We start from the raw sequence: 24801 nt of genomic DNA on the forward strand, positions 1-24801 counted from the left end.
TTTTTATAAAGTTGGACCGATTCACGATTTTGATATTTTTTGTGTAACTAGTCAACTTAAAACATTACAACAACATGACTGAAGTAACATTCTCTTTATAAGTAACTTGAAAAACCATCTGGTTAAGGAACATTGTATTTTTAATGGCCATGCCATACATAAATTGGTCAACAAGGTGTAAATAAATGTAAAACAAATTCAGGAGTTGAACATCGTTGCAGATGATTTTAATTATTATATATTATTATTAGTAGTATTTTATATATATATATATATATATATATATATATATATATATATATATATATATATATATATGTGTGTGTGTGTGTGTGTAAATATTGCAATTGCATGAGAACAAGGGTATTTTTTGCAAGTTTTGCTGAGCCTAGGAAAGATTGGCTGTCAGCTCGGCTTTGACTTTGTCTTCTGATTTAATGACAGGTTGTAATGCTGCTGCATTTATCTTAAAAAGATACAGTGGAAGTGAAGGACTGAACATGGAAACTGTAAAGCCTAATTTAACCCAATGTATGAAGTTGTGGACGTATAGCCGGAGCAAATACAAGCACCAGATGTGTGTCTAATATAAAATAATATAATCTACTTTTCCACCCCTTTTGAATATCGATCATTTGATGCGCTTTGTACCACTCACTGTAGTATGCTGCCTGATCTGTCTGGTTTTCAACTAGGTCCGCTAAATGACATCATGGGGACGGGTACTTCTGTTCTCACTGCTACAGGCCCTCACCTCTGCTTGTGTTCAAACCAAAAGATCAGCGCGGTTCGAACTAAGATCGGTGCGGTTTTTCATGTCCTTCATACATGTTGAGATTGAGTTTATCGACTTGATGAGGGAATATGTCTTGACAATTCACACAGATGTGACTCAGACTAACGCATCAAGTAAAATCCTACATGACTTCACGCTTTAACAGACAGTCAAGCAGGTTGCACACCAGAAGCGCTGCGACATGGCGCGCACATGACAGTTTAAAGTATCACACACCAGACGCGCACATTCGCACGATATTTAACATGAAACTAATCAGATGGCGCTCTATGGTGCGGCTGAAATATGAACTGCATCCTGAATCATGGCTGGGCGGCACCGGTGTATGTATAGAAATCGGTTTAGAATTCTAAAATCCATGGCCCTGCGTGGCGTGTCGCCGAGCGGCGCCACCTGCTTCATACAGAGAGTGAACCAAAGCGCATTGGTGCCATTATAATGTATCAAATATTTAAAAAAAAATAAATTTAAAAAAAATTTCGTAATTTCTCGATTTAAGATAAAATTAAATAGTCATCAAAACGTAAATTCAAATTAATCGAAAAAAAACGCCCAGCCCTAGTGCGAGTACATCCTTATTCTTTCACATCACACTAGGATGGACATGTCTATTGGAAACTCAATGGCTCAAGATTGACTTCCAGCCGTGAAAATAACTGTTGCAAATTGGTATTTTTTAATAATATTGTTTTTATGTATTCTCATAAATACACTTGTTTGTAGAGCAAGTAGTTTGACCGTTTATTACTGTTATTTCTAGTCATTTACACTATGACACGCATACAATACACAGTGCTCTTGCAAACACTCATCCTGAACTGATGCTGAAGAGAATACACTGGAATAAAATCATTATTTTGGGGTTTCTGTGCCAGTTGTAAAATACTCCAACAGTGTTTATTTTCACAATGCGCAGGTCTGTGGTGGGAACGTTCCTGTGTGGCCCACAAGCCTTAGCGAAGGACTTGGAAAAGAAATGTGTGAAATATTCTGATGTTGATCCCCGAAGAACCAAGTTTTACTTCAACAAAGAGAACTTTTGAGGAAATATTAAGGAAATCTAATTCACTTGAAGAACTTTCACAATACAGACTGCTGCAAGATCAACATATGGCATTTTACAACTTTCCACACTATCGTGACGAGAAAAACAGAAGACCTAATTTCCCCTCTTGGAAATTGAGCACGTCACTAGAAGAGACGAATCCCATGTCTGAGGCAAAGGTTCACTTATTGTATTTCTTGTTCATGGTCTGGCTCTCAAAGTTCCTGGTTAGATACGAGTCATCAGGAATCCAGGAAATCAGATGAGTTAAACGTGTAATGTTAATAAACACCTCTTTGTGTAAAGAAGTTCAAAGTTCTAAAATTAGCAGAACAAGAAGTTACTGAAAAAGACACTGATGTTTTGGAAATTTCACCTTTTTCTTGAAAGCAAAACAGGAAATGTCTTTTTAATTGTATCAACAAATGTGGTTGTGTAGCCTTTAAACGAAATGTATCTTTAATGTATGCTGTACATAATGTTTTTGTTAATTTATTTCATTTGTTTGTTGTTTTGTCCGTTCATTAATTTTTGTTAATTTCATTTGTTTGTCGTTTCATTTGTTCACTTCAGTTGTTCGTTTTGTTTGTTTATTTGTTTTTTGTAGGTTTGTTTGTGTTTGTTCATTTTGTTTTGTACATTTGTTAGTTTCATTTTGTTAGTTTCGTTTTATTTGTGGTTTTATTTTTGCTTTTCTAAAGTTTTAGATATAAAACATGAAGCCAGGAACTAATTATGCATTAACAAAAAAATCCAGTTTGTTTATGGTTTCGTTTGTACATTTTGTCTGGTTTATTCATTTGTTTGGTTGGTTTTCATTTTGTTGTTCCTTTTTTTCATTTTTGTTTGTTCATTTTGTTTGGTTCATTCATTTGATTTGTTAATTTTCTTTTTTTGTTTGTTAATTTTTGTTTGTTAATTTGGTTTGGTTTGATTTGTTTATTTCTTTGTTTGTTCGTTGTTTCATTTGTAATTTTTTTTGTTTGTTCATTTTGTTTGGTTCATTCTTTTGATTTGTTGGTTTCATTTTGTTCACATCGTTTTATTAGTTTTCTTCACTTGTTTTTTGTTTTTCTAAAGTTTTATAAATAAAATATAAAGGCAGGAATACATTTCTGCATTATCAAAAAAGTTTGTTGTTTCATTTGTTCGTTTAGTTCATTTATTTGCTTTGATTTGTTTTGTAAAATCTTTTTGTTTGTGGTTTTGCTTGTTTGTTTTTCTTTGTTTGGTTCATTCGTTTGATTTGGTTAGTTTTATTTCATTTGTTTGTTTTACTTGTATGTAGTTTGATTTTTGTTTTTCTAGTATTTTTAAATAAAATATAAAGGCAGGAATTAATATCTGCATTAACAAAAAATATCCAGTAATTTATTTCAAAGTCCAGTCGTTTATTTGTTCAACCACTATTAGTATACAACTGAAAATGAGAAAATACCACTATAAAACAAAAACAACAAAGAAATTACAGCTGTAGGACTGTGAACAGGGGATGGGTGTCCGATTTAAGCATACAGGCAGGCCTGCAATCACAGAAACACATTTTTCCACATTTGTGCATATGCAAATGAACCGTATCTTGTTCTGTTACAAAAGAAAAGCATGTTCCAGATTGTCACAGAACCTGTAATTAGCATAATGAGCTGTTTCTGGATGGATGGAAGAAAAACAAAAGCGCTCACGTCACACATGTTCAGGGTGCGCCTGCCGTCTTCTGGATCTGCTCCTTCAGGATCAGGATGCTCTGTCTCTGCTCCGCTGGCAGCATGGCGATCTGTTCTGGGGTCAGCTGAAGGACCTGCATGATCAAGGCAGCCTGGGAGCGTGCAAACAGCATTCAGATTAGCATCCAAAAGATGAGCACAGTGTTACATAACACAGCTCGTCAACATTTACATCAGCACGTCTACTAGTGAATCTGGAAAATCTGGTTAGTCAAACACTTAAAGAGATACATATCTAAAATGCTTTCCACAGCGCATAATGATAACCTTTTTAGGAAGCTGTTTAGGAATTTCATGCAGCGGTGAATAGCTGTCATCAGTTCTTTCTTTGAAAGTGTAAAGAACGTTCTGTAATTGACAAGTGCAGAACAGAAAAGACAAAGACAAAAATACACACCTTCTCATGATCTTGTGATGACACGTCTGATCCAGGACCCTGTTACAAACACAAATTCGATTTTTACATGTTTAGATGATGAAAAATTAATTACATTTCATAAAAACATTTGAGCTGCAAAGTGTTTAAAATTATATTGTTTCAGTGTGAAATTGGTGACATCTTTCAATTGTTTATCACATGTTTGCAGTACATCGTTCACATGAACACTGAAGAAAATGAGTATTGAACACGTTACCGTTTTTCTCAGAAAACATATTTGTAAAGACGCTGTTGAGTTGAATTTTTTACCAGATGTTGGAAACAACCAAAGAAACTCATGTATGGAAAGAAAACAAATCTAATTAGTTCACAAATAAAGTTATGTGTAGTGAAATTGAAAATGTACTGAACACATGAAGAAAGGGAGGTGTGGAAAGGCAGTGAAAGCCCAGACAGCAGCTGAAATCTCTCAGTAGTTCTTCAGCAACCGTCTGCCCTTCCTCATTGTAAATTAATATTAGCTGCTTCAGTCCAACATCTACATTAGCAGGAGGATGAAGATGAAACCAGGGTGGACATTTCAGCAAGACAATGACTCAAAACACAGCCAAGGAAACTCTCAAATGCTTTGAGAGAAACAAAATCAAGCTGTAGAATGGCCCAGCCAATCACCTGACTTCAATCCAGTGGAAAATACAAACTAAAGCTCAGATTTGACAGACGAGACCCACAGAACAATCCAGATTTTTACACTGTTGAAGTCTTTAAGCTGCCATCACCTTTTATAAAAAGTGTTAAATATATTTTAGTGGTTCAGCACTTTCTCCTTGTGTCATTTCATTGTTAGTACACAGCATTTTCTTAGATGTTTTTAAAAATTCAGTTTTATTTTCATGTTTGCATTTTTACCAAAATCTGGTTCAGTTCCATGTCAACAACAGCTCCTTTAAAAACATTATTCCCAGAAATAAAAACACAATCTGTTTCATACTCATTTTCTCCACTGTACATGTAATTCATTTCACTTCCTTTGCAAAGGAAATGTTGAAATAAGTAAGATTTTATTTTGTGTTTCTTTTGTTCAGCAAGGACAAAAAAAAAACATATAAAAGTGATTTTCGAAAAGTCATGCGAGTGTAAATAATGATGCTACGAATAAAGCTTTGCATCATAGAAATAAATGACATTTTGAAAACACATGAAAAATAGAAAGCAGTAAGTTGAAAATAACAATAATGTTTTAAAATATTGTTTTGGGTGTGTGTTTTACTAAATTACTGTGGCTTTTGTCAGCATAAAATACTTACTTTTTAATTCTATAACACTATTTTCTGTAAAGATGCTTTAGCTGCTTCCATTCTCATTAATTCAGACTTTATTTTATTCAGACTTTATGAGATAACTTCGTTATTAGTTTTCTTTATTTCAATTTTGCTAGTCTGATTAACCAAATCCTACAACAATACCACGCACCCCTAGATATAACCAGAAGACAATTTTATTTAAATGTTATTACTAGCAAATAGATTTTTTATAAGAGTATATACAGGAATCAAGAGTGAAATTCAGTATCTTTTAAGATATCTTTTAACACTCTCTCCATACATTTTAAGATCTTCTAACCACTTTAGGTTTCAACCAGAAAAACTGCTGAGATTTCAACTGGCAGTTTATTTTCTAAATATTAATGTAAGAAACCATCTAAATCTAAAACTAAAACATTATTCATATCCTGAATAACAATCTATTAAATCTAGCTAACATAGCAGGTTGGTGTCGATAGAACTGCAGAAATAACGATGCCTTGATTACTGCAATAAACAAAGCAGCATGGTGTCAAATCTAGTAGGATTTCATTCATTTTATAAACTACACAGCACGCCAATATTTGCAGATTTAATTCAGATTTAATTCAAACCTTAGCATACAACAATACACTGCATAATCAAAAATGAATTTAATACCTTACAAAATAGCATTTAAGACTTAAATACTTTTTAAGGGGCTTAAATTTCTCTACATTGATTTATCAACATTTAATAATTTTTAAGACCCCACGGACAGCCTGTATAAACATAATGGACCCTTCCCTAAGCCCCGCCCTCCTTAGTTATTGTTGCTACGCCTGTCAAGCTTTCATGCCTGGTCTATTATAATGTGTATGCGCCGGTGTCAGACATTTCCAAGAATATAATAGTCATTTATGGCAAACAGGTGAGATATCCGAGAAAGCCAGACAAAAAAAAAAAGGACTGCAATATGCATTACAGAAGTATAATTACGATATAATAGCAACCGATTATAAAATAATTTAATCAAAATTAAAGCTAGGTTAGCCTAGCCGCCACATATGCAGCCCATTCAACAACTTAGTTCATGCTCAGCAGGAGAGGTGACATTTTAAAATAACCTAATAATAACATATGAAACCGTGATTTCTCTATTTTTAGCCAAAAAGCCAGATGGACTATTTGTTGTCCAATGAAATATAGCGTTACTAACCGACAAAGAAACAGACATGGACAGTGCTTTAACATAATTCATTGATAGAAAGAGCAGCTAGAAAGGGGAAACTGATGGATTTACGCTAAATTTTAGCATCATTGACCCATAACAATGTACAGTAATTTACTTATTAATGTAAGTGTTTGTGTGCTCTTTATAAATCACTGAAAAACAGCTGCGGGTGAAGTATATTGAACGCAAGTGCTCAGTTTGTGATCATATCTCAGTTTTGTTTTGTTGATTGCAGTTTCAAATATTCGTAGCTTGAAACAGATGGAAGGATATGAAGTTCAGTAAAGTTAGCAACAGATTCGCAGATTCGTATTTTCTGGATCAATAACTCAAGACCTATTCGCTATTAGTATGAATAAGTTACTATGGCGAGGGCTTAAACGGAGCAGTGCTCATAATATCGAACGAAAAAGAAAAAAAAAAGCAGCTGTGAAACCTGCTTTGTATTTTTGTAGGAGACCCGATTTAGATCTGTTTAGGGTAAGAGGTGTGTAAGTTATTGCTGTTGGTCTATCATGAAATGTGTCAGGAATATCAAAACCAAACCAACTTAACTCGGCTCCTTTAGCGCCCTTCACACAGCTTGATCCACGCTGGCGTTTCTCTTCTTAGGTTTTAGGGGAAAAATTCCACCACCCTGTCCAAACTTTTAGGATACCGGGAGTCAGATTTGCACAAGACTTTGGCCTGTTTCCCTCGCTCAAAAGCTTGCCAGAGCCCCTGCGCTTAGCTACAATTTGGTGAGTGGTGGTTTTTGGGTGTGGCTTAGCGAAGGGTCAATTTTATTATTAATTTGACTTATTTTTTTATTTTTATTTTTTTTTTAAAGTGCAATTTTGCTACTTGGAAAATGAGGAATTTAAGGTTTAAAGGTCCCATGAAGTGCTTTAAAATGTGCATTTTTGTTTGATGTTTTGACGCAATCTCAACTAAAAAACGTTGAGAAGCAGGACATAGAATAGCTCCTCCCCTTTAAAAAAACAGCCAATAGCATTTTGTTTTATCACAGCTCTGCCAGTAAGAGTTGTTGAGTTTAAGTGGATCAAATAAAAGCTAATGAGAAGCATCTTGAAGTGGGCGGGGCCTGTCTGACACTAGAGAGCATTTGATTGGCTAAGATTTGATGTGAAACTGAAGTATGAGGTGACTTTAAAAAATAATCATGGATCTATTTAGGCGGAAATGACAAACTTCAAGCTTTAGATGATTATTTCAGTGTTATATCTTCTAAATGGGAATTTCATCATTGTTTTGTATCACACTAGCTTATCGATATTCTTAACGACTAACATACTGATACAAACATTTTTTTTTAATTATTTAAATTTTACTGCACCTTTAATGTTTTTTAATATTTAATTTCACATTTCAATAATAACAGTAATTTTAAAATACAAAAAGTGTTTTTACTGGTCTGGCCGGTGGAGGTGCGCCCGGTCCCATGCCGTGGGGTGGAGGACCCTGCATTCCTCCAGCCACAGGACCTCTCGGTCCAGCAATCGGCCCCCGAGCATCAACAGCTCTCGGATCACGACCTGGGGGAATTTTTTATATCATTTTACCAGAAAGATGTATCCTTCATCAGAGAGTCATTTCAGAACGAAGTAGAACAGACATTCAATCAGGCAAACAAAAAAAGCAAAAGCACACTGAAGTACCTCGCGCTTCAATGGGTGGCCCACGCTGCTCCATCATTGGCCCTCTGGGTTCTCCCATCATTGGTCCTCCTCTCATGTCATGAGGGCCTCGCATGTCTGGAGGAGCCATGTGCATGGGGGGCCCCTGATGCTGTGGTGGGCCGCCAATATACCCACGGCTACAAATAAACAACCTTTGTTATTACTACAATGGAATCAACAGAAATCCGTAACAAGGCTTTGTTCAAAGCAAATGCATTAGTTATCAAATACACAATACAAACTCCTCGCATACTTGACTACAGTCAAGAAGTTATTACTAATGTTTTGGGCGAGAAAGGAGGCTATGGCTTTGGAGATTTGATGTCTACTTTACATTTGGAGTACTGTTTGGTAGGGAAAACTTGAGCAATTTGACAAAATACGTACTTTTGTCTGTAAAATTTACAAAAACCCTATCGACTGATGCATCAAGTAATGTTTTTAATTTATTTTTCAATCACAATGAGCCGTTTAAACAGGCCTTTGTAAACTTTGTAAGGAATGGATTGTGGTGCATTGTTTGTTTTTCATTTGTTTGTTGTTTTGTTCGATTTTTTATATTTTGTTTATTTCATATGTGTAGTTTGTTTGTTGTTTCATTTAGTTTGTTTAATTTGTTCATTTCTTTCATTTGTTTGTGGTTTTGTTTCCATTGTTACTTTTGTTTGGTTCATTTGTTTGTTGTTTCCTTTGTTAGTTTTGATTGTTGGTTCATTTGTTCAGTTCGTTTGATCTGTTTGTTTCATTTCGCTTGTTTGTTTATTCTCGTGTCTGTTTATTTCGGCTTTCAGTTTATTTTGCTTGTCTGTTTATTTCACTTTGTTCATTTCATTTTTTTCATTTCGCTAGTTCATCATTTTCTTTCTTATTTTCTAATTTTATTGCATTCTGTGCATATATGAAATATGTGGACAAAATATGTTAAACTGCAATTTCTTTTTGAATCTTTGTCTTTAATTAAATTATTTGACAAAAAAAATTGTAAATGTCAAACTCTTTAGTGGTCAAAAATTTGAAATAAAAATAAAAAACCAGTTCAAATTTCTCACTTAAGTAGGACTTAAAGTATTAACAGAAGTATCAATACAATTGATCAAGAATACATTAAACATATATATTTATTTTACTTTTCTGCACTAAAAAAACTGTTCACCAACGTTTTCTCTTTCTAGTCAAGTCGTCAGGGTGTGTGTTAAATACCCTCAATATGACACATTGTAATTAGACTGACCAGCACAGCACACAAGTGTCGCATTGCTCATGGTAAATGTGCACTGGGACCTAATGTGGGTGAAGAGAGTTTTTACAGTTTATTTGGTGTACAAGTGTGTTCTCAGCGTGTTTTGTATGATTACAGTTGAACCATTAAAGTCACATGGAATGTTTGGACAAAGTTTTTGGTTGCTTTTCGGAACATCGTATGACTCTTGCAGTCTATGCAGGATGTGGGAGCTTTTGGATTTCATCTAAAACTTCATAATTAGTGCTACGAAGGAGGATTGGAACAACAATAACTGATCATTGAACCAATCCTTTGAAATTTCACAAATGAATAAGGGAAAATTTACTTCCTAAAAATATTGATTTACTTGGAGCAGACCTTGATGAGTTTCCTTAGTTTGGTTCACATGGTCTAATATGAATTAACAATTACAATCGCTTCAAAACCAACTGAACGAGGCACCCCAAATCAATTGAAGAAAAACTATGAAAAGGTTTGGTTGTGGGCAAAAAGCAATCCAACATACGAACGGAGCGCAATCATAATTGACAATCCAGTACACTATGATCACAGAGTGGACAATACTTACACATGACTAGCATAAACATTATTTCACAAACTGAAATGTTTCCTTTTCTAAACAAATCGAACAAAGAAAAAAACAACAACATTCTAATAAATAATATTTATTTAAAAGTACAGCAAATAACCTACAGCAGTGGTTCTCAAATATTTTTCATCAAGAACCACCTCAGAAAAAAAGGTCTCTCCAAGTACCACCATAATGACGAGGCAGATTAATTCCTATTATTAAGAAAATATATTATTGTCAGCCACTTTTTAAAGTTAATTAAAAATGGTATGCTACTGTTTTTAAGGTAAAAAGAAAACTGCTTTACTATTTGTTAATACTTTACATTTAAGTAGCCTATTCATCAAAACTGGAAATGTTGCTTGGCAATATGTCATCATACTTGTATATAAACAATTTTGAAATATGTTGCATGTACACTTGCTGCTTTACTAAACAAAAAATTTTATATATCGAAAACAAATTATTTTACACAACCATGAACACACATTTAACACATTTGTGATCATTATTTTACCAATGATGCAGAACGGGGAGATTCCTGAGTTTGCAGTAACTGAAATGCCAACACAACAGCACTGGTCTGCAAAAGCGCTTCTCTAATATCTGCTCCACAAGTGCTGCATGCCTCTTTCTCTGGCTTTGCACCAAAGCGGGTTGATTTTTAGCTTGACCGTATGCTTTAGAGAACAGCCAGTGCTGATAATATCAGAGTAATCATTCGCATTAAAGAGTTAAAGGTGTGTTATTATAATTTTTTTCTTTCATTATCCAGTATTTCTCCACGTACCACGTAAAGCCTGCGTACCTCTAGTGGTACGTGTACCACAGTTTGATAACCACTGACCTACAGGATCCATAAACACCCTAAATATCATGGATATAAGGTTTGTAGGATGTCTTACCCTGGTTCTACCACCTCTCCAGTGACACTGACCAATGATCCACCTCGCGGGTCATTTGGACCATCACCAAGAAGGCCTCTGGGTGGGATCCCAGGGGGACCTTGAGGGGCCCCTCGCATTGGGGCACGAGGATCTACTATCGGCACTAAGAACACATGAAAAAAAGATTAACTTAAACTGATTTGAAGAAAATGCATGTTATACACTACAAGATGAGATAGATAAGCGGCAGTCTAGGGCAGTGTTTCCCAACTTTGTTCCTGGAGGCACACCAATAGTACATATTTTGGATGTCTCTCTTATCTGACCACTAAGGACAGGTTTTTGAGCCTCTTCTAATATTCGAGATGAGTCAATTCAAGTGTGTTTGATTGGGAAGAGGTTGAAAACATGTACTGTCTGTGTGCCTACAGCAAGAGGGTTGGGAAACACTGGTCTAGGGCTGCACGTATTGGGGGATAAACAGTATTGCAATATTTAACTTTTGTATGATATATATTGTGATATGAAATACTTCACTAGATGACTTGATTAACTATTTGTTATTAACTTCAGATTGTTTGGGTGACTTTTGTAGGAGAATGAATCTGCATAAATTATTATACTCTAAAAATGCTGGATTGTTCTAACACTATCTTGGGTCAAATATGTACAAACCCAAACTTTGAGATAATTTTGCTTTTAATTAAATTATTTAAAAAAAAAAAGTTCATATAATAAAAAAAACGTATACATATTTTACCTAAATGTTGGATAAAACAACAGCATTTTTAATGATAACGAAAAAATCATTAAACATGAATAAATAAAAAATAAAACTTTACATAAACTATGTAATTTTTCTGTTCAATGTGTGATAAATAACTCCAAATTCTTCCTGGTGATATATTTAAAGACAAAAACATCCATCAAAGTGCTCTAAGTACAAAAAAAAATATCTAAACATTTTAAAAATGTCAAATTCTGACATAATAAAAGTGCTTTAAAGTGAGAGAAGCGTGATAGTGATTATGTATTGTTGGTATATCAGTAAATAAAAATGTCAACCACTTCGGGACCCATTTGGCATCCGGTATAAAACACAGATGTCAAACTCAATTCCTGGAGGGCAGCGACTCTGCAGTTCAGCTTCAACCATAATTAAACAAACTTGATCAAACTAATGGAGTCCTGCAGGCTTGTTTTAAACCTCCAGGTAAGTGTATTGAAGCAGGGTTGGAACTAAACTGTGCAGCGCTGCGGCACTCCAGGAACTGAGTTTGATACCCCTGGTATTAACAGTCTGGTCATGCCTGGTCTCAAAAATACATAGCTTTTATTCTTACATTTTTCCCAGTCCAGTTGCCTTGTTCGTATATATACCAAAATAACGCAATGACAGCATTTCCAAGTGAAATTTCACTGAACAATTGTAAATGACTGCACCTATAGACAAGCAAATTGCACAAACTACTTAAGCAACTTCTTTAAAAGATGATAAATTATGTTGTATTGTCAAGCACATACTTAGCAGCTCTGAATGACACAGTTATGACACCAAAGCAATTCCAGAAGGGAACTTCCACTGAAGGAAACTAAAATGTTCCACTTCACAAAAGTATATGATTTCAGCCATCAGAGAGTCACTGATTAACAAAAGGATTTCAACATCTTTACCGAGTAAAACCCATCAATACTCAGTCTGCTGCATCTGCACATTCCTCGGGGTAACAAGACTTCATTGTTCAAGTTTTAGACGTGTAACAATAAAAGGTTAAAAGTGTTTACAAGGCTTCAAGCACGTTTGCTTCAGAAACACAATAAAGCAAGACACTCCTACATTTCAACACCATTTTAAACCAGAGATTAGTGATGTTGATGGTCATTTGTTTGAACCGTTTCACTTCAACGTAAATTAAACGTCAACTTTACTCGCTTCAAAAATGCTATAAAGACAATTAGATACAACCATGTATTCTCTGCGCTCTTTTTTTTCTTTCTTTTTTATTATCTGCTTTATGTACACAATGATAGCATACGTCATAGTAAAAGAGTTAATTAAGAGTAATTAACTTCATTTGTGTCTGTAGGCAGGGTGCTAATTATACATTGAAGATAGGGGGGGTAAAGTTTATCGGTTATGTTCGGTAATATGCCTTGATGAACTAAATTTATAGATTTAATTCAATTACATCTAATTTATCAAGCTTGTTCTTATGTTTTCAGTGTTTTGAGGGATATTGATTGGCCCTCAATGACATTTGTGATATTAAATAAACATTAACAGCAGGGCTCAACAATAAGGACTGCCCGATGGCCCGGGGCCAGCATGAAAGATGCTTGGGACAGTAGACAGAATTGTTAGAGGGCTAATCGGGCCAGTGCTGCCTTGTCACTGAATTTTAATAGACGGCAACATAACTGTAACATTAAACTATGAGGCTAAAAGAAAACATCTGTTTCTAACGTTGTGAAAACATTTACATGGGTACAACATGACAAAAAAAATTTAATGTTTTGCATAGTTTGCTGTCACATTTAAGTCAGCCACCTTTTGTTTTGCAATAAAATACCTGCACATTTTCCATACTGGAATATTTTACTGCTAAATATTTAAACATTTTTTAAATATTTAAATTATAGATTTACAAACATTATTTAGTGACACATTATTTAATATATTTGGCTAAGAAATGGCAAATTACTTTTTTTTTTTTTTTTTTTTTGTGGGACCAATGAAAATTTTAGCAGGGCAAGTACAAATCTGAACCACTGGTCTAATCGGGCCAGTAGATAAAACCCTTAGCGTTGAACCCTGAACAGGTTTGCTTTCCTGTACCTAATATAATGGTATGAACTATTACAAGGTTCTCAGACCATAATGGTCATAAAAAAAAAACAATTTTGAGCCAAAAATTGAACTCTTTAGAGTAAACGCCAGGCTTTACATCAGGAGAAAACCAGGCACTTCTCATCACCAGGCTAATACCATCCCTACAGTGAAGCATGGTGGTGGCAGCATCATGCTGTGGGGATGTTTTTCAGCAGCAGGAACTGGAAGACTAGTCAGGATAGAGGGAAAGTTGAATGCAGCAATGTACAGAGACATCCTGAATGAAAACCTGCTTTAGAATGCTCTTGACCTCAGACTGGGGTGACGGTTCATCTTCCAGCAGGACAATGACCCAAAGCACACTGCCAAAATATCAATGAAGTGGCTACACAACAACTCACTGAATGTCCTTGAGTGGCCCAGCCAGAGCCCAGACCTAAACCCTATTAATATTAATATGTTTGCCGCAAACATGCATTTACAATGGTATGAACCATTACAGGGGTGGTCAAATGTATATAGAAGTTATCTATTTTAATTATTAATATTATTTAAGATACAGATCAGATAGATATTTCTTAACTATTAAAGGACATCTTGTTTTGATGTTCTTCAGGGGGGATCAAGCATTAATTAGGGGGTCAGACAGACCCCCCAAAAAAACACCCTGTAATTCGCAACCTGCCCGTAGGGAGATTTCATTTACAGTGTACACCCAAAAAGACATCTGACAATTTTACATTTGGCATTTACATAAATCATTTAAAAACCTAAAGTATTATGTTACCCCTACTCTAAATAAATATCAAGTATACTGGAAATCAACTGCTACTAAGAACGGAGGAATTGAAAAATGTAATTGCTTGAGGGATAAATCATCTATTTCTTACACATCAGGGAACACAATATCGACCTGATGGTAACAATTCGAATGTGTATGATAAAGGACACCTCTCATCATTGACAGCCTTCATCATGACAGTCATTTCATGATAGCCTTATTTAATACTCTTTGTATACACTTTCAATACTCTTTAGCTTCATTCTCAACAACTTACTGGCAATAGTTGTATATGCTGTAATGTAAATGCTTGTCATTATTAATATAATACATTTTATATAGCGCATTTAAAAGTTAGTTCCTCAAAGCACTTAACATACAAATCAAGACAACATACAGAGCTCAGCATATGCAAGTGCAGCCCATTTTGAAAACGATTATTTTAGCACTTTCTTAGTGAATACGGGTAATATAGAAGGGTGTATTTAAACAAAACAGATTTATTAAACAGATATATTTATTAAAATAATATTTTAGTCACCAAACATATTTAGAAATGGAAAAATAATAAATTTAAATTCATGCAAAATATTGCAAAAAAATTACAACCTACAAAGTTTTATTTAATATTTTTCTATAAACCATAATTGGGTTTAATTATGGTTTTCTATTGAACCACAATTGTTGGTTATTTTGTTAGATTGGCTCCTGCTTTGGCTTCAGTATTGACTAAACTAATGCATATGCTTCCTGTAGAAAATATTAATTTAAATGAGAGATTTGTGGGGGGTGTACTCATATTTGCTGAACCATGTACATACAAGATAGTACAATGATAAAACAGATAATAGAAAACAGATTCATTAAAAGCAATGCTAAATAAAACCCTTGAAGTAAAGATTTTTTAAATATTAAGAGACTTTGCATTCCTAGTGTCAACTGGCAGTGAATTCCACAGTGTCTGAATATAACAAATAAAAGCCTGTCACTTCTGAATCGCAGGCGAGTTATTCAGGAATAACTAGGAGACCTTACTGAGAGAACCGTTAACTTTTAGTAGGGGTGTAGGGTGTTAAATGATCAACAAGATATTGTGATGCAAGTTTATGCAAAGCTTTAAAAGTTAGCATTAGCATTTTAAATCTATGCAATACTTCACAGGCAGCCAGTTCAACTCCTCCAGTGTAGGGGTAATATGCTCTCCTGCCCTAATCCCAGTTAAAATTCATTCATTCATTCATTCATTCATTCATTCATTCATTCATTCATTTTCATTAGGCTTAATCCCTTATTTATCAGGGACTAAACCACAGCAGAAAGAACCACCAACTATTCCATCATATGCTTTACACAGCAGATACCCTTCCAGCCGTAACCTAGTACTGGGAAACACCTATACACTCTCACATTCACACACGCACTCATACACTACGGCCAATTTTATTCACCCAATTCACCAATAGCACATAAGTTTGGACTGTGGGGGGAGAATTGGAGCACCCGGAGGAAACCCATGTTAACAGGGAGAAAACATGCAAACTTTACACAGAAATGCCAATGGACCCAGCTGGTGCTTAAACCAGCGTCCTTCTTGAAGTAAGACGACACAATGCTAACCACTGAGCTGCCATGCCATCCCAGTTTAAATTCTAGCTGCTGAATTGTGCAGATATTGCAATGGCTATACACACACAGACTTTTAATTTTTAGCCAGGCAGCCCAGGGGCTTCCGGTGAACTGTCTTTTCATTACAAAATTGTCACGTTTAAGATCTGATTTCTTTAAAAATCTGCGATCTTCACTGCCTGTTAGATATACGATATGAAATGGGTCCCAGACTGAACAAGAAGCACTGCATTAAATTCCATTTTCCCCTGCCATGTCTTTAAAATATGACAGTTTTGTTTTACTCCAGTATTTTCAATGGAGTTTCTGCGCTAGCCTGTTGCTACTGACAGTGCTAGCGATTGCAACAGTCATCTCATTTTACGGTTGAACAACTAAATGAATGCTTAAGTCTATTTAACTGAATGTATTGTAATTACATTACAACATCGACACCGTAAAAACAACCTTGTGAAACTGAAAATAGTCACATTAAGCTTTCACTGGAAGTTTTTCGTCGGCTTTAAAACTCTAGCTGTACATAGAGCCCATTTGTTAAGAGATGATCTGGAGACACCAGCAAGAAGAGCATTGCATAAAGTGGTAATTAAACTTTCAGCAAATACCTGTCCTGTTTGAAAAGCTCAGAGGATAGGATCGTTTTACAAGATTTTTTTTGTTTGTTTACTTTGGATGAATGTTGACAGCTTTAATTACTAGTGCCAGACAGAATCTGCTGACATTTTTTTGTTGCTTCTGCGCAGAGTTTTGTAAACGATCGGCAGATTTATGTAGAATGATTTTGGCAGTGTTGTCAATAAAAACCTTACAACAAACATTAAATAACAAAAATAATGACTTTAAAATTAATTTAACTTTAAGGTCTACAATCCAAATCCAACTAGAGCCATTTGTTTGGTAAGCAAAGCAAGTCTCTATTTAAGCAACTATATATTGTATCTACTAATAGAGTGAAAATATTACTTTACAAACTGTATTGTAAATAAATCATATAAACATTTGCATATTACTCAAATAAAATTACTGAAAAAAAAATGTAAAAATGCATTTATACTAGTAAATAGACGAAGGATTTCTTCATGCACAGTTTTCGTTTGGGCCTAGACATTACATAATATGTAAACAAAATGTTTTAAAGGAAATAAACTACTGTCAAACATGTGTATGCAGAGACAGGGGTAAAACTATGAACAGGTGACAGTGTTGATAGCCCTGTGTTGAGCAGGGCTGAGAGACACCCATGATACCTTGAGACCGCTCGATAGCAGCCTGACCAGCTGCTCCCACAGGAGAGTCCTGAAGGTTTCCTGGGCCAGCATTAAGTGAAGAGAACAGGAGAGAGAACTGAGACAGTGCAGGCTAGCTGATATTACCCAGGGATGTTTTTCATCATGGATTGAGCCAAAACTATACTTCTATTGTCCACGTTCCACAACAGTCCCAGAAATGCCTTTGTGATGCAAGTGTTTATACATATTTCTGTAAAATGTCCAATTTTTCCCCCTTATTTTATGCAGGGAGCGTGCAAGACAGTGTGAAACGTGAGAAAAGGAGTATGCACTGGCCTTTAGAGTAGTGAACAGTAAGTGTTTTTATTTTGTTGATGATTAAATCAAAGTATTAGATGACTTCTATAGTGTTTTATACAAGTCTGGTGTTAATAAAAAGAACAATATAATGAAAGATTCAATTGGAGAGAAAAAAAAAAAAAAAAAAAAATATATATATATATATATATATATACATACACACACACACACACACATATATATATATATACACACACACACATATATATATATATATATATATATATATATATATATATATATATATATATATATATATAACACACACACAAGCACACACATGCGCGCACACTATTTAGTTTAACTTAATATGAGTAAAACGCAATTTATTCCTGGTATTTCTTTAAGCCATTAACTAGTTTTGTCCTTTAGAAATGGGTTTCTTACGATTATCAATACATGCTGCTTAATAGCGTCACGTTTTTCAGGATATCTTTAGCAAATCACTTAAATGAAAATTCATTCATTTTTTTAATAGATTTTTAAATAACTTTCGATTTTAACCATATTTGTTTTGATATTTTTATATTACCTTATACATTTATGCAACATTAATTAAATGCAATTTCATGCAATATTTATCAAAAGACCACCTAATAAGAGGTCTAATTTATGCAAGATCTTTTAACGCTTAATTTGACAATTCATCTAATAACACAGCAGTTCCTTTAGATCAGAGGTTTCCAAACTTTTTAGCCCACCACTCCCAAAATAACAATGCCAGTGATTCACAACCATAAGGTGGTTATAAATACAGGCCCTAATAGGCCTAAGTCTAATCTTGTGCTGCGCCCCAGTTTGCATACTATCCATCTTAAATAGTGCATGAAAAGAAAATTAATATGTCCCAAATCATAGTATGTTGAAAAACGTATGCCAAAGTTTTTCCGGATGGTTTACTATTTCTGCTAAAAACTTTAAGTGTAGAAGCGTCCATACTCCAACCGCCGCTAATATTGCCCAAAATACATTGCACCTTATATAAAGACGTGTTTAGACATTAAAGTCTGAATGTATAATAATCCAAAGACCTGAGGAGATTTCCCTGCATGAAAGACTCGTAAATGAGAGATTAACCAGGAATTAAATACGGCAGAAATGTGGATTACATGTGGCTGATTGAAAGGGCCCATAAATGAGCAACACAACGATCTTTTAACGAGGAAGTAGTATGTCCCAAAGCTTGCATACTCTTATGTATGCATGTATGTATGTGTATATATATATATATATATATATATATATATATATATATATATATATATATATATATATATATATATATATATATATATTATTTTCAATGCTTTAATGTTATGTTTAATCTGGTAACATAAAATCAATCTGCTGCATCTGACGTTATTGCTGTAATCTCCCCAATGTATTGTAATGTAATCTCCCAAGCGGTCACAATCGAAAGGTTGATTTTTATGTAACTATTAGCTACTATTTTTATCTTCTGAAGGTTATAGATGAAATATGTTAATTCTAATAGTTTAATTAAATTACAATAAGTTTTTGAAAATCATAGTGCCATCGCCCTGCATTTTCCCATGACCCCTACTTTAGGAACCACTGCTTTAGATAACACTTGGGATAACGAAATTGCACACTAAACCTTAAGGAAATCAGGCGAATAAACTTTAATCACTACATAAGAGCTGGTGCAGCAGGCTTAGCCAATGCTGCCCACTTGTGGACAGGTTTGGATATCATGCACAGAAAGTATGAAAAACAAAACAACACACAAATAGGATTAAATCATAAAACTACACTACAAGGCAAAATATGAATCAATGGTGTCATGGAAAGCGATATGTATGATAAATGGTCACAATTTCAAGCACACACAATCAAAAAACACTGTCTATAGTGAATACCTGGTCCTCTATCCATGGGCACAGGGCCTCCTGGAGGAATCCCAATCTGAGGCTGCATCCCACCTGTAGAGATGTTAAGCAGATGTTAACTGCTATTGCTATGAACACAGACACACACAAAAAAAAGCAATGAAATGATGCAGGAAAAACAGAAAAGCTCACCAGCTGGTCCCATGGGGCCCTGTCCTGGCATTGGTCCGGGGACTCCACCACCCATCTGTGGAGGCTGCATCATTTGAGGGGCTCCGTTCACATGTAAACCTGGCTGAGAGTCACAGGATCAACAGAAGAGGATTACTCAATCAAACAGTCAGTGAGAGAAACGGATCAACTCAATGAACCCAAATAATGCTTAAGCAAATATCAAACACAAGCTCTTTTTGTAAGGAAAAAACTACAGTGCATCTTAAAAAATGAGGAACATAATGATTATACTGATGCAATAAATGGTGTTAACTATGAAGTCATTATGAAAACAAGACATTAATTGTATTACAATGAAAAACAAACTGACAGCAGTGAAATTAGGCTAAGCAAATAACAAATTTCATGCTATTTTGATATCTGTAATCAGTAAAAGTAAATGAAGTACATCACTGTCATTCTGCATATCATTTTTTATGGTTATATATAGTTGTCAACATGTTAAATAATAATAATAATTCGTTACATTTATATAGCGCTTTTCTGGGCACTCAAAGCGCTTTACACAATGGGGGGGAAATCTCCTCATCCACCACCAGTGTGCAGCATCCACCTGGATGACGCGACGGCAGCCATTTTGCGCCAGACCGCACACCACACACCAGCTGATTGGTGGAGAGGAGACAGAGTGATGATATGCCAATCATGATATGGGGAGGGTTAGGAGGCCATGATGGACAGAGGCCAGTGGGCAGATTTGGCCAGGATGCCGGGGTTAAACCCCTACTCTTTTTCGAAGGACATCCTGGGATTTTTAACGACCACAGAGAGTCGGGACCTCGGTTTAACGTCACATCCGAAAGACGGCGCTCACTGAGCAGTATAGAGTCCCCGTCACTATACTGGGGCATTAGGACCCACACAGACCGCAGGTTGGGCACCCCCTGCTGGCCTTACTAACACCACTTCCGGCAGCAACCTAGCTTTCCCAAGTGGTCTCCCATCCAGGTACTGACCGAGCGCAGCCCTGCTTAGCTTCAGTGGGCGACCATGTGAGAGTTGCAGAGAGCTAGCTGCCGGCTAGAGCTAGCTGCCGGCTAAATGGACCACAACTTTTAAAGGGCCCCTGTTTAAGATTTAATACAAGTCTTTTGTGTCTTCAGAATGTGTCTGTGAATCTCAGCTCAAAATACCTGTCAGATTATTTATTATACCTTGTGTATATTGGAAGTTTGAGCTGTTTTGACATTGTAGCTGCTTTTGTTGCCTGTGCCTTTAATGAACATGTGCTGGTTTTCCCCGCCCACCGTTCCCACATACATGTCAGAGTCAAAGAGATCGCTCACTATTGCTTTAATGGGTGTAGCTTCTAGTGCTGCGTCTTACGCATAAGCAGCACAGTGACAGACAAGAGTGAGGCAGATCTCCCTTACTACAGTAAGAACTTTACCAATGATTATTTGATTTATTTGCTGTGGAGTTAATTCAAGCCTTTCTACAAGTCACACACAATGTCATTATAAAGCGAACGCGAAAAATATTTTAAAAAAATTTTGCAAAAACAATTGTGATGGGATACACATTAATATCCACTGCTGTGTGGATATCCGTTATGTTAATGTACAAAACAAACCTGATTTAAGTCCATGAACCGGGACTGAAGCGTCTTCTTTTATAATTGTACTGTATTGTGCTGTGGTGATGAATTACAAAGCGATTTTTTTTACTTTATTACAAACATGCACTGTTTTAAAAACGTTTTAAACTCATTCTTGAGGTGCTGATGATCACAGAGAGCTGAACAGATCTTTACACAAGGTTGCTTTGCACACGTCTTGGCTTGTGGATATGAATATACGCGTTATTATAGAGACATGTTAAGACGTGGCTGTCAATCAATTAGGTGGGCGGTAGGACCGCACTCCTACATCATGTTGTGGTGGGTCTCAAAAAGAGATGGATTTGAATCCTATTTTTAACGACAGAAAATAAAAATAATAATAAAAAGAGACTTATTGTGTTTCTATCACACCAATATGACTGTGGTGGACACACTAAACCTACACACAGGTCTGTCCAAACAGCTTACAAAAGATGAGAGAGAGAGTTTTAATTGTATTGCCATTTCAGCTTCTATGGCTTCTATGTCATGGCAGAAAAAAACAGATCAAGTTTACCACATTTTATAAACACAGATTTTCTATAATTATAAAAATATTCTACCAATTTAAAAATCATAAACAGCAATAAATAATATACAAAGTAAAATACATAAACAATAATAATAATAATAATAATAATAATAAGATAAAAATCCAAACAGTTTTTTTAATGTTTAATTTTGATAATTTTTTTTTTTTTTTTTACAATTTTAGATGGATTCACATTTAAAAATATTTCACTTAAAGTCTCTCCAGATTAAAATTGTTGTCTGTTAACATTAAAAATGGGGCATTCCACAAGAATATGTTTAACAGTTTGGTTTCTGCTGCAATATAGACATTTTGCGGGTTCTTCTCCCTTGAGTAAATATTCATGGCTGTTTCTCGCGTGTCCAATGCAACACCTTGTATAAACAATCTCATCATATCTAGACCTAAAAATATATTAGATTTTCCTCCTATTTCTGGCTGAATTTCAAAAAGTTTATTATCTGGACACTGATCCCGTTCTGTTTGCCATTTGTTGAGAATATAGCCGTTTATTAGTGGCTTTAGATCCGAAGGTGTGATTTTACACTCCTTCAGCTTCCCTTACGGCTGTTTTGGCGGCTTTGTCCTTACAAAAGATGATTTCTATCATAGGTGCCCTTTAAATCAAAGTTGTCCTAAAACTATTCAATAACACCTATTCTGGTCTTAAGATTATTTTGAAAAACTTTGTGTTGCAGTAATTAAATGTTGACTTCTATGTGCGTGTGTGTTCATTAAAAACCACAAAGTATACACAAAAAGTACATAAACAGTACATATGGTGCATTTTAAAAGTTTAAAATGATAAAACTAACTTTTACTTTTAACTCAGCAAAGCATAAAGAGGTAATAGTAAAGACATGTTTTTAATAAATATGCAAAATATACAACAATATATGCAGGAATCAGTGGTCTATTCTAAAACTGCACAATTCTTGATTATAAACTGGACTATTTCATAAAAATATGACAAGAAAATATTAGTAAGGCATCAAATCAGAATACTTCAAAGATTTTTGACACTGAAAACTGAAATTCATCCTTGACCTCACAAGAGTACATAACATTCTGAAGTCAGGTTACATTTAAGGTATGTAAAAGACTTTTTACTTTCGAAAAGTAGCACATCAATACAAGGACTGTAATCCTGACACTAGTTTTTTTTTTGATTGAAAGTGATGGATGTGTTTAGAAAGCGATAAGTGCAATACTGACCATGGGCTGAGGCTGAGACACAGGAACATTGGGCTGAGGGAGAGGCTGGTTTGGTGCCGGCACAGCTCCAGGTTGAGGACTTGGGTTTATTGGTGGAACCACAGCCGGACGGTGGAGCATTTTCTAGAAGATTTTTTATGAAATCATGATCAAAAATGAACAAGTTCAAATCCCATTTATCACATTTTGCATTGAAGCAATAGTTGATGAGAGATGAGCATGATGCAAAACTAAAGCAGAAGAGCTTTTATTATGCCATTGACTTTTTCTGTCAGCAAAATATAAATAACAATGTAGTTGGTTTCGGATATTTTAACAACAAAACCTTTTTTTACAAATTGGGCCTAGTGTAAAGCAAGTGCAAATACAGCCTAAGATGTTTACATTTTTCTTAATGCCTAATATTGTTCTACATATTTCAATCCTTTTTCACCTTTTAAAAATCTTACCAGAGCAATTTCAGGGTCCACGATCCTCATGACCACCTGAGCCTGCAGCAGGGCATAAGCCAGCTGAGGGTTCTGGAGGAGCATGTTCCTGGCCTCCTGAGGACTGTTCTGCACACATAGCTGTACAACCAACCAAAAATAGGATGATTGAAACAAACTGCAGTTTTAACATAGATAAGGCTTTATATAAGCAACTGAATTCAAATACAAACCTATGGACAAATAACAAAGTAATTATCACATTAAAACAAAATAAAAATCTACCCCCATCTACTCACCCTTATATAGCTTTAGTTTTTTCTTTAAACCCAAATTGAAATATAGTATTGTTTCCAGAATAAATCATACGTTTTTTTGTTTGTTTTTTTTTTTATAAATCATAAGTTGTTTATCGTCTGAAATGTATTGTGACACATCACAACGTGACTTTGATAATGCAATTAAAATCAGGGCAAAACATGCATTAAGCACACACAGGTATAAATTGGTGCCAATAAAAGAGACATGAGCATTTTTGTATTTCCCACACATTGATAATGTAAGGTTCTATGTTAAAAAGGATAAGTTTTATAATGCTAATAATAAATGTTTGGTAACACTTTATTTTATGGTGTTCGTATTAAACATATTACTGTAGTAATTACAATTATGCATAATTACATGCTGGTTTTTTTATCCCGCAGCAATCAACTACACAATTCTGACCTAGTGTGCTTTCTAATTTGCTGTGAATTATCAAACCTGCAAGACTTCACTCCCTTCACTGAAATTCCACTGACATTTAATTTTTCAAAACCTTCATAAAGGCATTGTAGAGCTACTCCAAGTTAATCAAATAGTCTAATCCATGTCATCTTAAAAGGCAACAGACACTCCTCATGATACAATGTTTTCATACACTTTCTAAAGCATCAAAGTTATGTGCAAAGATTTCCAACAGAGCCAGAAATCCTTGAGTTGATTAAATATCGTTAACACTTTAGAATAAGCTTGCATTAGTATCATTATTAAATGCACAAATATTACTTAATCTTTGTTAGTTAACTAAACATATACTAATGTGTCAGTTAATGCATTAGCTAACATGAACTAATGTTGAACAATCAGTGAGTTCATTTAGCCTTACATAATCTTTGTTAATATTAATTTATTCATATTCTAATGCATCACTTTCACATAAACCAAACAAACTGAGCTCTGACCTCAAACGAACCATGGTCTGCATCAAAAGTGAGCCCCTTGATCTGAAATATA

At 34.9% G+C, this 24801-nt stretch overlaps 2 protein-coding genes across 5 annotated transcripts in view; one reads left to right on the forward strand and one right to left on the reverse strand.

The window, feature by feature from the left end:
• The window catches only part of nox1 (NADPH oxidase 1), a 15314-nt gene extending 12095 nt beyond the window's left edge, over positions 1-3219 (forward strand). The window contains exon 13 of one of the 3 annotated variants that reach the window (XR_012389515.1): positions 1203-1333. Coding sequence is in view for 2 of the 3 variants with exons in the window: in XM_009291119.5 (XP_009289394.1) it covers positions 1713-1839 (127 nt within the window). In the remaining variant the exon portion in view is untranslated. 3 annotated transcript variants of the gene reach the window in all.
• Positions 3212-24801, reverse strand: part of cstf2 (cleavage stimulation factor, 3' pre-RNA, subunit 2) — a 26887-nt gene continuing 5297 nt past the window's right edge. The window contains exons 5-15 of one of the 2 annotated variants that reach the window (XM_009291098.5): positions 23548-23667; positions 23099-23221; positions 19710-19812; positions 19548-19610; positions 17326-17385; positions 10860-11004; positions 8120-8277; positions 7872-7996; positions 3963-4001; positions 3524-3657; positions 3212-3364 (exon numbers count right to left, since the gene is read on the reverse strand). In XM_009291098.5, the coding sequence (XP_009289373.1) occupies positions 3535-3657; positions 3963-4001; positions 7872-7996; positions 8120-8277; positions 10860-11004; positions 17326-17385; positions 19548-19610; positions 19710-19812; positions 23099-23221; positions 23548-23667 (1059 nt within the window). In that variant the 3' untranslated portion in view covers positions 3212-3364; positions 3524-3534. 2 annotated transcript variants of the gene reach the window in all.

This window comes from Danio rerio, chromosome 14, assembly GCF_049306965.1.
Source record: "Danio rerio strain Tuebingen ecotype United States chromosome 14, GRCz12tu, whole genome shotgun sequence".
In the NCBI taxonomy this organism is placed as follows: Eukaryota; Metazoa; Chordata; class Actinopteri; order Cypriniformes; family Danionidae; genus Danio; species Danio rerio.